General features: G+C 28.6%; 1 protein-coding gene across 1 annotated transcript; it reads right to left on the bottom strand.

The window, feature by feature from the left end:
* Nucleotides 1-5872: 5872 nt before the first annotated feature.
* LOC141667758 (mitotic spindle checkpoint protein MAD1-like) lies at nucleotides 5873-10378 on the bottom strand. The gene is made up of 6 exons (XM_074474372.1): nucleotides 10201-10378; nucleotides 8206-8296; nucleotides 8048-8117; nucleotides 7199-7327; nucleotides 7003-7041; nucleotides 5873-6409 (listed from the first exon to the last, which is right to left on the bottom strand). Exons 1-6 carry the CDS (start codon nucleotides 10313-10315, stop codon nucleotides 6320-6322), a joined length of 534 nt encoding a protein of 177 aa, XP_074330473.1. The 5' UTR covers nucleotides 10316-10378; the 3' UTR covers nucleotides 5873-6319.
* Nucleotides 10379-13566: the final 3188 nt, after the last annotated feature.

The following is a 13566-nucleotide window of genomic DNA, read 5'->3' as shown; positions in this document are numbered from 1 at the left end:
TAACAAAGTAAGATTAAGTTCTATGTGTGTGTGTCGGAATGTTAATTATCGCATATTACATTTCTTAGTAAATTATGATGGTTTCAATTATTTATATGCTAAATATATGATTAATGTATATGTATAAACATTATTAACATCTAGTGAGACAATTGATTACTTAAATAACATGCATTTATAATTATTCAAAAATTAAAATTATTTAATAAATAAATTCCAATAATTTATATATGATATTCGCATTATCAGTGACAAACAATCCATATTTATTTTTTACGCAACCGAGTATCAATCATGGCTATAACATAAAAATAAATTATATATTTTAAAGACATATTATTGATATTCATGATTTTTTTTCGAGAATTCGAAGGACAAATTGTAATTATATCGTTATTTAAACCATTTCAAAAATTCTTTTATTACAACTCTAATATTTTTCATATAATAATTTGATAATATTGTATATTGTTCTCCTAAAATTAAATATTTTCAATTCGATAAAGTTTTATAAATATTAGTTAAACTGGTTAAATCCCATTAAATTATTGATCAATTTATATTTTTCCTTAGATAGTATAAAATGCATTGAATCAAATGTTATAATATAGTATAGATACAACTTTTATTTGAATAATTCAAAATATTTGTACAATATTATCTTGATCAATGAATATTGCTTATCTAAAAGAATTCTTTTAAAAAAACTAGTTTTTTTAAGTGAAAAATGAAAAATAAATCGATTTAATATATCATCGTAGTTTTAACAAATTTCGTGAGATCTCATATCAAATTTTGAATATTTTAAAAATGAGGCAAGTTCCAAAAACAATAATGCGCTACTAGTGAAATTAGTAATTTTAATACAAATAATTAATTGACTTGATCCTATAAATATTTCAAACACATTAATTAATATTAGGGAAAATGGATTTTTTTCATCATCCAACTTATTGTGTTTTTAGGAACTTACCATTCAACTATTATTTTTTTTCTTTTGCTCACTAACGTTAGGTTCATATTTATTTTTATTCACTAACGTTAGGTTCCGATTTGATTAATAGCATTATGTCAATTTTTTATAAAATTATTAAAATATAGTGGTAGTCCGTAAAATTTAATTGATTTGATATATGTCTATATCTTTATATATAGTACTCCATATGTCCCCCAAGATGTTTACCTTGGTGATGAGAGTTTGACAAGCATTTTAAGGCTCCTAAAAGATGTAATTTCATGAATTATTTTTAATTTTTTTCTTCTGTATAATAATTTAACGTTTAAATTTTTATATACAAAAAAAATCTTAAAAATAAGTTATAAAACTGTGTTTGTAAGAAAAATATCTTGTAAGAGTTATTTGATTTAATACCAAATTCACATTATTACAACATTATACTATTTTTATGTTTATATATATATTTGTTTCACGATTCTATTAGAGTGGATGAGTTTATAGTCTTGATTTTGGGGCGGTAAGAGTTGCATGAAGGAGTTGTGATTAGTGATTTCATTTGGTTTTTGAAAGTGTCATTTGGTAAAATATTGATATGTAATTTTTTAATGTTTTTAGTACTTTACGATCAGTTTGCTAATAATATTATATTGAATTTTTTATTTTTTTATTTCCCAATAATTTTAGTACGGATTGGTATGCCTCTTCCTAATAATTTTGATTTTGAGTTTAGTACTCTACTTAAAAAGTAACAGACGTATATGAACTGATTTTATACATCTATTTACAATGTATATACATATGTTCTGATCAGATATTTAAAACAATATGCGTCATTTCCATAACATACCAATATAATTGAGACATTATACAACTCCTCCATATGCATCCAACAAACTCAAACACATATGACAGTTTTTGTACTTGTTATCATTATATTTTAATAATGCTATAAAAAATTAAAAAAATACTAATAATCAAATCTGAACATAACGTTAGTGACTAAAAAAAATCTGAACCTAATATTAGTGAGTAAAACAAAAAAAATTATAGTTGAGTGGTAAGTTTCTAAACACACAATAAGTTGGGTGACGAAAAAATTTATTTAAAAAAAATACATAAGATTTAAAAAAATTCATTTAAAAAAATACATCATCAAATAAGATTTAAAAAAATATATTATTGGTAAGATATTCTCGCTGAGCTTGAAATTTAAACTTACTAAACGTAGAATGTGATGATATTTTTCGGTTGGGTCATGTAGTCAAATTTCAAGTAATTTTTAACAATAGGCCAAGTTTTGATTTCAAATTCGAAATAAACTAAATTGCATCGACTCATTATAATTCGTACTTATCTAAATATGTAATACCAATATAGATTATTTATATATAAGTAATTCTATTTTTAATATTTTCTTTAAAAATTATATATGTACATTTTAATTATTTTTTATATTAAAAAATATGTTAAAAATATATGAGATATATTTTTAAATTAAAAAAATGATTAATAAATAAGATAATAATCCATTTATGTATTATGCCTAACTTTATATCTGAAATTCAATTTTTTAAAATTAATTGTACAAATATTGAAGTAAATATCCTTTTTTGTGAAATTTAAGTAACTATTTTTAAAGTTAAAATATTCATTTAGTAAACTTACTTTATTATGTATGTGTATGATAAAATATATATAACAATATAATCGAAGTGGTATGAGATTGTATAAGTGAATGAAATATCTTGAATTTGATTTCACAAACACATACCTAGATTACAATGGTATCTATTACTGCTGCTGGTTATCAGATAATTAGTGTTTAAATCTAAAAATTTATCGCTCACTAATTACTATTGTGTTTAAAACCAAAAGGAGCATAATGTAATGAGTGTGCTTATGACTTGTTTAACCAATTTAATTTTACATACACAGAACACGAGTGCATGTATGAGTTCCAATTCCCGTCAGCTATCAGTGCTTTCTGTGTGTTTATTTATTCAAAAACTTGTCATACTTGTATATGGTAATTACATGTTATATTATTTTCATATTTGAGTTTACATCGTCGGATCACGGATGTCAAACTATTTCATTACACAAATGGATTGGCTAAATTTAATAACTTAGCAAGCTTTTTTTGATCCATCAATAAAATTGAACTACATCAATTTATCATTAAATCCAAGAATGATTATATTGATTTGTACTAATTGATGCATAAACAATAACAAAGTAGTTAAATTCTTTCGTATAGTAATATACTCTGCCAGGTAAATTGACCGATTAACAGGATCCCTTATATGTGTTGTCCAGTTATGTCGAACTAGTATATCACATATTCAAAATTTCACTGATTTATTTGTAATATTTTACAAGTATTACTTTAGTACACAAAAATTAATTGATTTATTTGTAATATTTTGTAATATTCATAACAATTACTGAAATCCTACTATTATTTTTGTAATTCTATTATACATAAATTAAATCATGGCATTTTCATTAACTATACCTGATGATTCTTATCAAAAAAAATAAACATACAAAGGTACACAATGAAACACAAAGCATGCTTACTGCATGACAAGTGTCACAAACACATTTGCTTGTCGGCAATAATAGTCATCTTTTTAAGTGCATTTCCACCTAATTAAGTTTGATCCATAATATATAAAAGTTTATATGAAATTTTGGATTCAATTACATATAAATTTAAGTGAAATATGGATAAAAATAATTCAATGCTTAATAACAACTAACTTAACAATTTTTGGTGTTGATTCAATTGTTATATGATTAAAGTTTTAAAAAAATAATCGGTTAAGATATCGATTTTTAATTTATCGAATGATATTTAAAAATTGAATAATTTATCGACAATTAACAGCATAATTTGATCAATTTATTAGCAATTAATCGTTAATTTAATAAAATTTCAGACAATTTCTTTAACTGAGATTATATCTCATAATACAACCTATAGGTACTTTTTTGGTGATGCTGGTTTTTGTAATTCTCACATAGCTATTTTACAGGACAATGTGGGAGACAAGTGGGAAGCATTGCTTTTGAATTAAGTATAAGATCAACGACATTATGCATAGGCGGCACCCTCGAATGACATACCTACACTGTGATTTGGCACAGTTAATTAGTTGACTTCGAACAATATCATATTAAATGAAATTTCCGGTTAACCGAAAATTTTTATAATCCTGAGCTTTAAGTAAAACTAGTAAAAGTATTCTAATATTTTAATAATAATTTATTTATGTGCATGTTACTAGTAAAAGTGTATTATAAAAATATATAATTGTGATAATATTTGATAAATGCTAAAAACAATAAGAATATGTGATTGTGATACTTTGATAGTGAAAATTAAAATAAATGTATTGTAAAAAGATGTAATTGTGATAATATTTGATAAATGCTAAAAATAATAAAAATATGTGATTGTGATACTTTGATATGGATAGTGAAAATTAAAATAAGTGTATTGTAAAAATATGTAATTGTGATAATATTTGATAAATGCTAAAAATAATAAGAATATGTGATAATATTTTATATGGCGTCATAAACTTTTTCTTATAAGCTTCGTGTGTTGCCGTTTGGATTAAGGAGAGTTCATGATCTATTGATCTTTGCTTTATCAATAGTACATCTTTCATCTATATTAAAATTGTCATTTATCTTTTGGACTCATTTCCTATGGGATATATTCTAAGTTATTTGTAAGTTATAAAATGTAAGTAATTTTAACTTATAAGAAACCTACAAGTGTTTATTCAAAAAAAAAACTTTTAAGTGTTCCCAATCTTAAAAATATTAGTGTATCTAGTAGAGTATCATAACCCCCAAGTTCTCTACTACCCTTATCATGTTAAATTAAAACTTATACCTCAGGGACTAGGATAACATCAAAATCAAAGTCGAAACAATAATTGCCAACAGTTGGGAAAACATTTTCCGTCCAACATGTTGTCTGAGACGGTATATTGTTTTTTGTTCAAAAGCATTGTGTAGCCACCTAACGGCCTAGGACCCCCTTTCTCATTTCTGAGTACTAATAGATGTGTGCCAAGGCTCTAGCCACAGAGAAATTGCTCTATATACATCCTAGTCAAAGGACTTCAACTTTACTACATTTGCCAAAGGAGACCAATTAGAAGCAAAGGTATTATGATCACCACTAAATGGACTAGTCATATCATGATACATGAGCACACACATATCACTTATATGTGCTTAATATATGCACGTCTCCGGTGGGCTGAAAGTGCAGGGTGTCTATAAAATGGAGCCAGATAACTCTGTACTTGGTTAGGAAATGCAATTCAAGAACCAAACCCACAAGTGGAGTGAAAAAGGGAACCAGAATGTTCTCCCTAACAGGACTCAATCACCTAATGTACATTTCAGACAACTTAATGAATGCAGATCACTACATCGTTTATGACCATGCAGCTGCAAAGTATATATACACATATACTTGGGTTGCAGCAGTCCATAGCAACGGGTGCAAATACAAAAAATATTCTGTATACGAAAGTTAGTACCACTTATTCTGGAGCCTTCTTAACCGGTTAACCCATACCGGTATAAAGTTTAATAAAATTACAAAAATAATTATAAACTTTGATAACAAGTCTGAATCATCATGTCTTATGTAATGCAAATAAAACACAAAACATAAGTATCAATGACAATGTAGTAGTGTCAGAACAAATTTACCTCCAGTTGCTTTATGTTTCCCACTATTGTCCCAGCATATAATGCACTGCTGTTACACGAGAGTAATCCTGAAAACAATAGTGGGGGAGTATCCTGAAAAGCAGTGTGGAATTTTGTAGAAAGCGCAGTATAGTGAGAGATGCTTGCATCTAAAAAGTCTAGATTCACTGGAACGACAAAGAACATTGACATTATCATTACTTTTAAGAAAATTATATAAATCAGGTGGTATTTACATCACATATGCAATGGTTACACAGTTTAATGCAAATCAAAAAAGCAGTTTATTCTCATCTAGATATGATAGGATTGAGTTATCGACACAAAACTAATCAAAATGATACAGAAAACATAAAAACAATCAAAAATGATGACAGGTTCTAGGATGATCATGATCATTTCCGACACCCTTTCTCTACCTTCTAAACATATTTCAGGACACATACAGCCGAAAGATTTTTGCCAGGCCTTGTGGGATCTTCTAGATCTAGCACAATCGCTAACCATCACTAACAACAGGGAATCACATCTGTTTAAGAAATATCACAATAGATATACAAGCAAACACCATTCGAGGTGGTGGAACAATAGAAAGCAGCAACACAGTTGAGTAGCTAGATCTCAGGAAAGTGTTCGCTTGTTGAATGACTCTACTGTCAAGTTGGCAGTGAAAGCTGGAATTGAGTTCATCTTTCGAATAAATATATCAACCTGTAAAATGCCAAACCAGGAAGGTAGTTAAACTAAATATAAAATGTCAAAATTCTTAGTTCTCCGCATACAATCAAAATAATATAATACACATTCAGATTAGCAACAAAGACAAATGAGACAGAAGTTGTCTGAGCAGTAAGCGAACAATTATACATTATAGCTACTGTACTTGATTTATTCTAGACTACATTAGCTTAGTTATCTTGGTTCCAAGAGTTTATACTAATATCCACTGGCAAAGCTTATAAAATCAAAAACGTAGTTAATATGGACCATGAGAATCGAACCCAGAACGACCTTGGATCAACATCACACTCTGTGTAATTGCTAATTTAGCTGCAGTAATTGTGGCAACTCTGTGTAATCACTATTGAAGATTATATACCTTGTTTAATCATAGTTCTATTGCTGCAAATGTTACTTACGGAGAAAAGCAACCATAGCCAAAAATATGTACAGAACTAATATCACTATGCAGATGCCTTATCATCATAGCGTCACACGATGTTCTGGCACCCTTACCAAGCCTTAATAACAGCGGATTAGACTCGTATAATATTAAAGGACCAGTGGAGAATTCGAATCCATACCTGACGAGATATCTCAGGCTGCAAGGTGTAGTCACTTGCCTGAATATTAATGTATACATCTAGTTAATAAATATTTTTTATGATTGCAAAATGCAAATAGAGATATCACTTCCACAATGAATACATATTTATGGCAGTAATATCCATGAATACTGCATTTGGTATTCTACATACAAGGAAAATATGAGCATCTTACAATAATATTTGTATTCCCTGACTCATACTCAAATTGAAGCTTTTCGTCATCACTTTGAGCATAAATCGAGTGCAAGGTAAAACGAGTGACCGGAATTCCATCAGCACGATGATGGTCGTCCATAAGAATCTGCAAGACATATTATTAAGTAAGATAATTTTGTACAGAATATCTTATATGTGCAAGCAAGTACTTGAGCTGAATTTCCTACCATTCAAACAGAATGATATAATTTTCATGTATAACATGTTAGTGCTACTAAAAGTAGAAAACATAAAATTTATAATACGCGCATTTCCCCTTGTCAGGTGATAAAACATTTTATTAGCATTTACGCCTTACATCTTGTAATATAATTTAAAATTTGATGCTTTTATGATTAAAAAAAAAAAGAAATTAAGTGTACAACAGTGGAATGTAAAAGGAAAGTCACGCAAGTTCAAAGTGGGTTTTATTTTGGATACAGAAAAGTACACCGAACTGTATCACTTATGGTCTGACACTTTATTTAAAACACATTTGTACACTCAAAACATATAAATACAATGGGTAACAAATAGGAATTTCCTGCTCTCATATATTAAGTTCATTTATTGATTGTTGATTCATTTAAAACCATAAGTTCAAGCTTAGATTGACAGCATTGATGCCAATTCATACAGTTGGCATTAGAAAAAAAACAGATCATTGAAAGTTAACCTCGTGGTTATGAGAATATATGATGGTATCACTTTCAACTTTCAACTTTCAAGTAATAAATATATTCCTCAAACGTACTAAATGAAAAATGCAGGATATAGGTAAACGTTATTTCTTTGCAATAATACTGATTTTTTAAAATTCTATTACCTTGTAACCGAACATATCACAGCATGCCCTTCTGAATACTGATATTCTATCTGCAAAAACAGTCTTATATCTGTTTCATGAAATCACCCAAAAGTTTCAGTATCATTTTCCAAAACTGTTCAATACTGAAGCCAGTAAATTTAAGTGTATCCTCACACCTTTCCTCGCGTTTTCCCAGTGTTGCAATTTGCTCTTTAAGCTGCACAATCTTTCCAGATATATACGAATCCACACTTGCGCCAGAATTACCTAGTAAATTTCGAAGTTCAAATACAGCCATTATCTGCAGTAGGCATTCAGTTTGGAAAAAATGCAAGTACGAAGTAACAGCACTAAAGAAATCTAGATGCATCTGTACTGTACTATAGTTTTGTGTTTATCAGCTTATAACATTAAAAATTTTAACACCGACGTCTAAATACACATTTAGTAGATTTGAATGCAAATTGTGCACTTGCTACAGAGATGTTAAATTTGTAATAATTTAGGTTCAACGGCTCTTTCATGGTCTAGTCCAGTACATGTATAATTGGTCTATTATCCCCAAATCTCTCATCCATTATACAATTTTCTCTAGAACACAACCTCCTAGAAAATTAAATCCACATTGTTCTTTTTATTTATTTTTATATTTTTCGTTGGCTTGAAAATGGGAGTCGGGTCGACAAATTCGGTGTAGAATATTGAGAAGGAATTTGAATCTGTGATTTATTTCGCATGGGAATTGTTTGTTTGAACTGGCGATTGATCTATAGTAAAATTGTTTGACTTGTGTTAGGGGTCATAACAGGAGATGTTTGAGTTCAGAAACTACGGCGAATGGTGCTATATATATGAGGAAGGGAGGGGGAGGGAGAGAGAAAGAGAGGGGGAGGGAGGGAGAGAGAGAGAGAGAGGGAGAGAGAGAGACTATATTATCCAACTATTTTCATATTATGAAACATAAAATTGAACACATTTAATGTCTATAAAATGCATTTACAAGCTATAAACACATAAAAAGCTGGACATGTTAAAATTGGTATACAATGTTTAAAGACTTTATTATCCCTTCATTTAATATATTTTACAAACACCGTTAAATCATTTGAAGGCAGTACCATTTGGCAAGGTTTTTGTAACTACAACATTCATTCTGCTAAACTAAGTTACCCAGACTCAGGTACGGGTGTCGGACACGGGTGCGGATCCAAGCGTCAGACTCTTGGTTTGTACAAAAAATAGGATTCGTGGATACGGATCCGAAATTGGACACGGGTGCGGAGATTCGGCATATAACCTTCACATAAGCGAAATTATACATTCTTTTTATACATTACACTTGTAAATTCATGTCATCTACTTTATAAAGTAAACATTTACATAATTGTTTGTCATATTTGTAACATAAATCAAAAGGATAACATGAAAATAGTAATCTATAGACATCCCTCCCTAGAATTAAGAGATTTAAGTTGTTGTGAGGTCTTGTAAATTATTTTGAACTAAGATTTCTTAAGGTTAAAGTGTCCGGTCCCATACCCACACCCGTGTCATGTCCGATGGACACGGGTATGAGGGCAAAATTAAAGAGTTCGGGTAACTTAGCTGCTAGATACCAAACTCGGTGTTACTCAAAGTGCACAAGTGTGTAACTACAAGTACACATCTTGCATTTAACTCCATTAAATAGGTATTCTTTATGTCTTCCAAATCCTCAACACAGCCTGAAACGCTCTAAGGAATAGTAAATATATATAAGCTTTAAAACACCGAGTACAAAATTCAGTCTCGTGTTTTAATACAAAACAAGAATGATACTCATGGAAACATACACTAAATGTTAGAAGCATGCATAGGAGTGTAACAAGTGGAAGTAAAACACTAACAAGCTATTCTAACAGCTCTCCGTAGCAAATCTAATATATATTATTAAAAGCTGTTTAGACCATTGTAATAACAAACCCAAACAGAAAACATAGCAAACAATATTTAAAGAGAAAAATATATACTCAGAGCTACAATTTCAATAATAACAAATTACTGTATCCAAGTCCAGGAATCCAGGATATCATTCCTTCTAATTTATCTGATCTGTATTAAATCATGCACTCTTGTTATCTTGTCTACTGTCTTTTTGTTCACTGTGTTTACTACAACATACAAACCAGTACCTGACTGCTTTAGTTCTTCAACAGCTTGCAGTTTCTCCTTTGTCTCCTGTAATTTAATCTGCAAAGCTTCGATTGTTTGTTTTGCCTCGCTGTCAACAGCTAAAGTGTTCACCATCCGTAGAACTTTTGTGCTTGCAGATGAAAAATCACCATGCCCCAGCTAATACATCAAATAGGATGTGTACTTAACTTTTTGTATATCACATGGGCTAGCAAGCCCACATCTTTTTATCACAAAATTTGAGATAGAAAAAGTGTAAACCAAGAAGCAAGTAGAAAGAGAAAAGCAGATGTTTCATGTTGATTAAAAAACTATTACAGGCTGCATTTCATACACAAGCAAAAGGCTTTCATTTTTAACAAACATTGCAGAATAAATTTGCAGCTGTCACCATTTACCTAAAGATGACGTGATAGATAATTAACCGACTTATTGCCTGTTAAAAAAATGAACATGTCTAGTTCCTAAATGTAACCATCTACTCAGTAAGCTCTTGTATGAAAATGCTCAAATGCACGTACTTTGGGAGCCTTGGACTGATAAGACTAATAAAGGAATGAAGCCGAACAACTTGGATAACTCACAGAGGGTGCATAAGCTATTTGAAAAATTAAAGTACAAGATGGATGAGTTACATCTAGGTGTTTTCACCATACATTATTAGAAGATCATCAAGGCCTGGTAAACAAACCGAAGGATAGATGCTATATCAACTTGATAATCGCTTACAATAATGTTTTTAGTACTTTACGATCAGTTTGCTAATAATATTATATTGAATTTTTTATTTTTTTATTTCCCAATAATTTTAGTACGGATTGGTATGCCTCTTCCTAATAATTTTGATTTTGAGTTTAGTACTCTACTTAAAAAGTAACAGACGTATATGAACTGATTTTATACATCTATTTACAATGTATATACATATGTTCTGATCAGATATTTAAAACAATATGCGTCATTTCCATAACATACCAATATAATTGAGACATTATACAACTCCTCCATATGCATCCAACAAACTCAAACACATATGACAGTTTTTGTACTTGTTATCATTATATTTTAATAATGCTATAAAAAATTAAAAAAATACTAATAATCAAATCTGAACATAACGTTAGTGACTAAAAAAAATCTGAACCTAATATTAGTGAGTAAAACAAAAAAAATTATAGTTGAGTGGTAAGTTTCTAAACACACAATAAGTTGGGTGACGAAAAAATTTATTTAAAAAAAATACATAAGATTTAAAAAAATTCATTTAAAAAAATACATCATCAAATAAGATTTAAAAAAATATATTATTGGTAAGATATTCTCGCTGAGCTTGAAATTTAAACTTACTAAACGTAGAATGTGATGATATTTTTCGGTTGGGTCATGTAGTCAAATTTCAAGTAATTTTTAACAATAGGCCAAGTTTTGATTTCAAATTCGAAATAAACTAAATTGCATCGACTCATTATAATTCGTACTTATCTAAATATGTAATACCAATATAGATTATTTATATATAAGTAATTCTATTTTTAATATTTTCTTTAAAAATTATATATGTACATTTTAATTATTTTTTATATTAAAAAATATGTTAAAAATATATGAGATATATTTTTAAATTAAAAAAATGATTAATAAATAAGATAATAATCCATTTATGTATTATGCCTAACTTTATATCTGAAATTCAATTTTTTAAAATTAATTGTACAAATATTGAAGTAAATATCCTTTTTTGTGAAATTTAAGTAACTATTTTTAAAGTTAAAATATTCATTTAGTAAACTTACTTTATTATGTATGTGTATGATAAAATATATATAACAATATAATCGAAGTGGTATGAGATTGTATAAGTGAATGAAATATCTTGAATTTGATTTCACAAACACATACCTAGATTACAATGGTATCTATTACTGCTGCTGGTTATCAGATAATTAGTGTTTAAATCTAAAAATTTATCGCTCACTAATTACTATTGTGTTTAAAACCAAAAGGAGCATAATGTAATGAGTGTGCTTATGACTTGTTTAACCAATTTAATTTTACATACACAGAACACGAGTGCATGTATGAGTTCCAATTCCCGTCAGCTATCAGTGCTTTCTGTGTGTTTATTTATTCAAAAACTTGTCATACTTGTATATGGTAATTACATGTTATATTATTTTCATATTTGAGTTTACATCGTCGGATCACGGATGTCAAACTATTTCATTACACAAATGGATTGGCTAAATTTAATAACTTAGCAAGCTTTTTTTGATCCATCAATAAAATTGAACTACATCAATTTATCATTAAATCCAAGAATGATTATATTGATTTGTACTAATTGATGCATAAACAATAACAAAGTAGTTAAATTCTTTCGTATAGTAATATACTCTGCCAGGTAAATTGACCGATTAACAGGATCCCTTATATGTGTTGTCCAGTTATGTCGAACTAGTATATCACATATTCAAAATTTCACTGATTTATTTGTAATATTTTACAAGTATTACTTTAGTACACAAAAATTAATTGATTTATTTGTAATATTTTGTAATATTCATAACAATTACTGAAATCCTACTATTATTTTTGTAATTCTATTATACATAAATTAAATCATGGCATTTTCATTAACTATACCTGATGATTCTTATCAAAAAAAATAAACATACAAAGGTACACAATGAAACACAAAGCATGCTTACTGCATGACAAGTGTCACAAACACATTTGCTTGTCGGCAATAATAGTCATCTTTTTAAGTGCATTTCCACCTAATTAAGTTTGATCCATAATATATAAAAGTTTATATGAAATTTTGGATTCAATTACATATAAATTTAAGTGAAATATGGATAAAAATAATTCAATGCTTAATAACAACTAACTTAACAATTTTTGGTGTTGATTCAATTGTTATATGATTAAAGTTTTAAAAAAATAATCGGTTAAGATATCGATTTTTAATTTATCGAATGATATTTAAAAATTGAATAATTTATCGACAATTAACAGCATAATTTGATCAATTTATTAGCAATTAATCGTTAATTTAATAAAATTTCAGACAATTTCTTTAACTGAGATTATATCTCATAATACAACCTATAGGTACTTTTTTGGTGATGCTGGTTTTTGTAATTCTCACATAGCTATTTTACAGGACAATGTGGGAGACAAGTGGGAAGCATTGCTTTTGAATTAAGTATAAGATCAACGACATTATGCATAGGCGGCACCCTCGAATGACATACCTACACTGTGATTTGGCACAGTTAATTAGTTGACTTCGAACAATATCATATTAAATGAAATTTCCGGTTAACCGAAAATTTTTATAATCCTGAGCTTTAAGTAAAACT

The sequence above is a fragment of the Apium graveolens genome, chromosome 6, assembly GCF_009905375.1.
Source record: "Apium graveolens cultivar Ventura chromosome 6, ASM990537v1, whole genome shotgun sequence".
Classification (NCBI taxonomy): Eukaryota; Viridiplantae; Streptophyta; class Magnoliopsida; order Apiales; family Apiaceae; genus Apium; species Apium graveolens.
This window is presented reverse-complemented; position numbering and strand designations above follow the sequence as displayed.

Excerpts from the sequence above, each read along its gene's own strand:
- LOC141667758 (XM_074474372.1), bottom strand. The coding sequence starts at position 10,315 with ATGGTGAACACTTTAGCTGTTGACAGCGAGGCAAAACAAACAATCGAA. Across the intron at positions 8,297-10,200 it reads TGAAGAACTAAAGCAGTCAG|GTAATTCTGGCGCAAGTGTG; the intron begins GTACTGGTTTGT and ends GAAATTTACTAG. Across the intron at positions 6,410-7,002 it reads AGCCTGAGATATCTCGTCAG|GTTGATATATTTATTCGAAA; the intron begins GTATGGATTCGA and ends GGCATTTTACAG.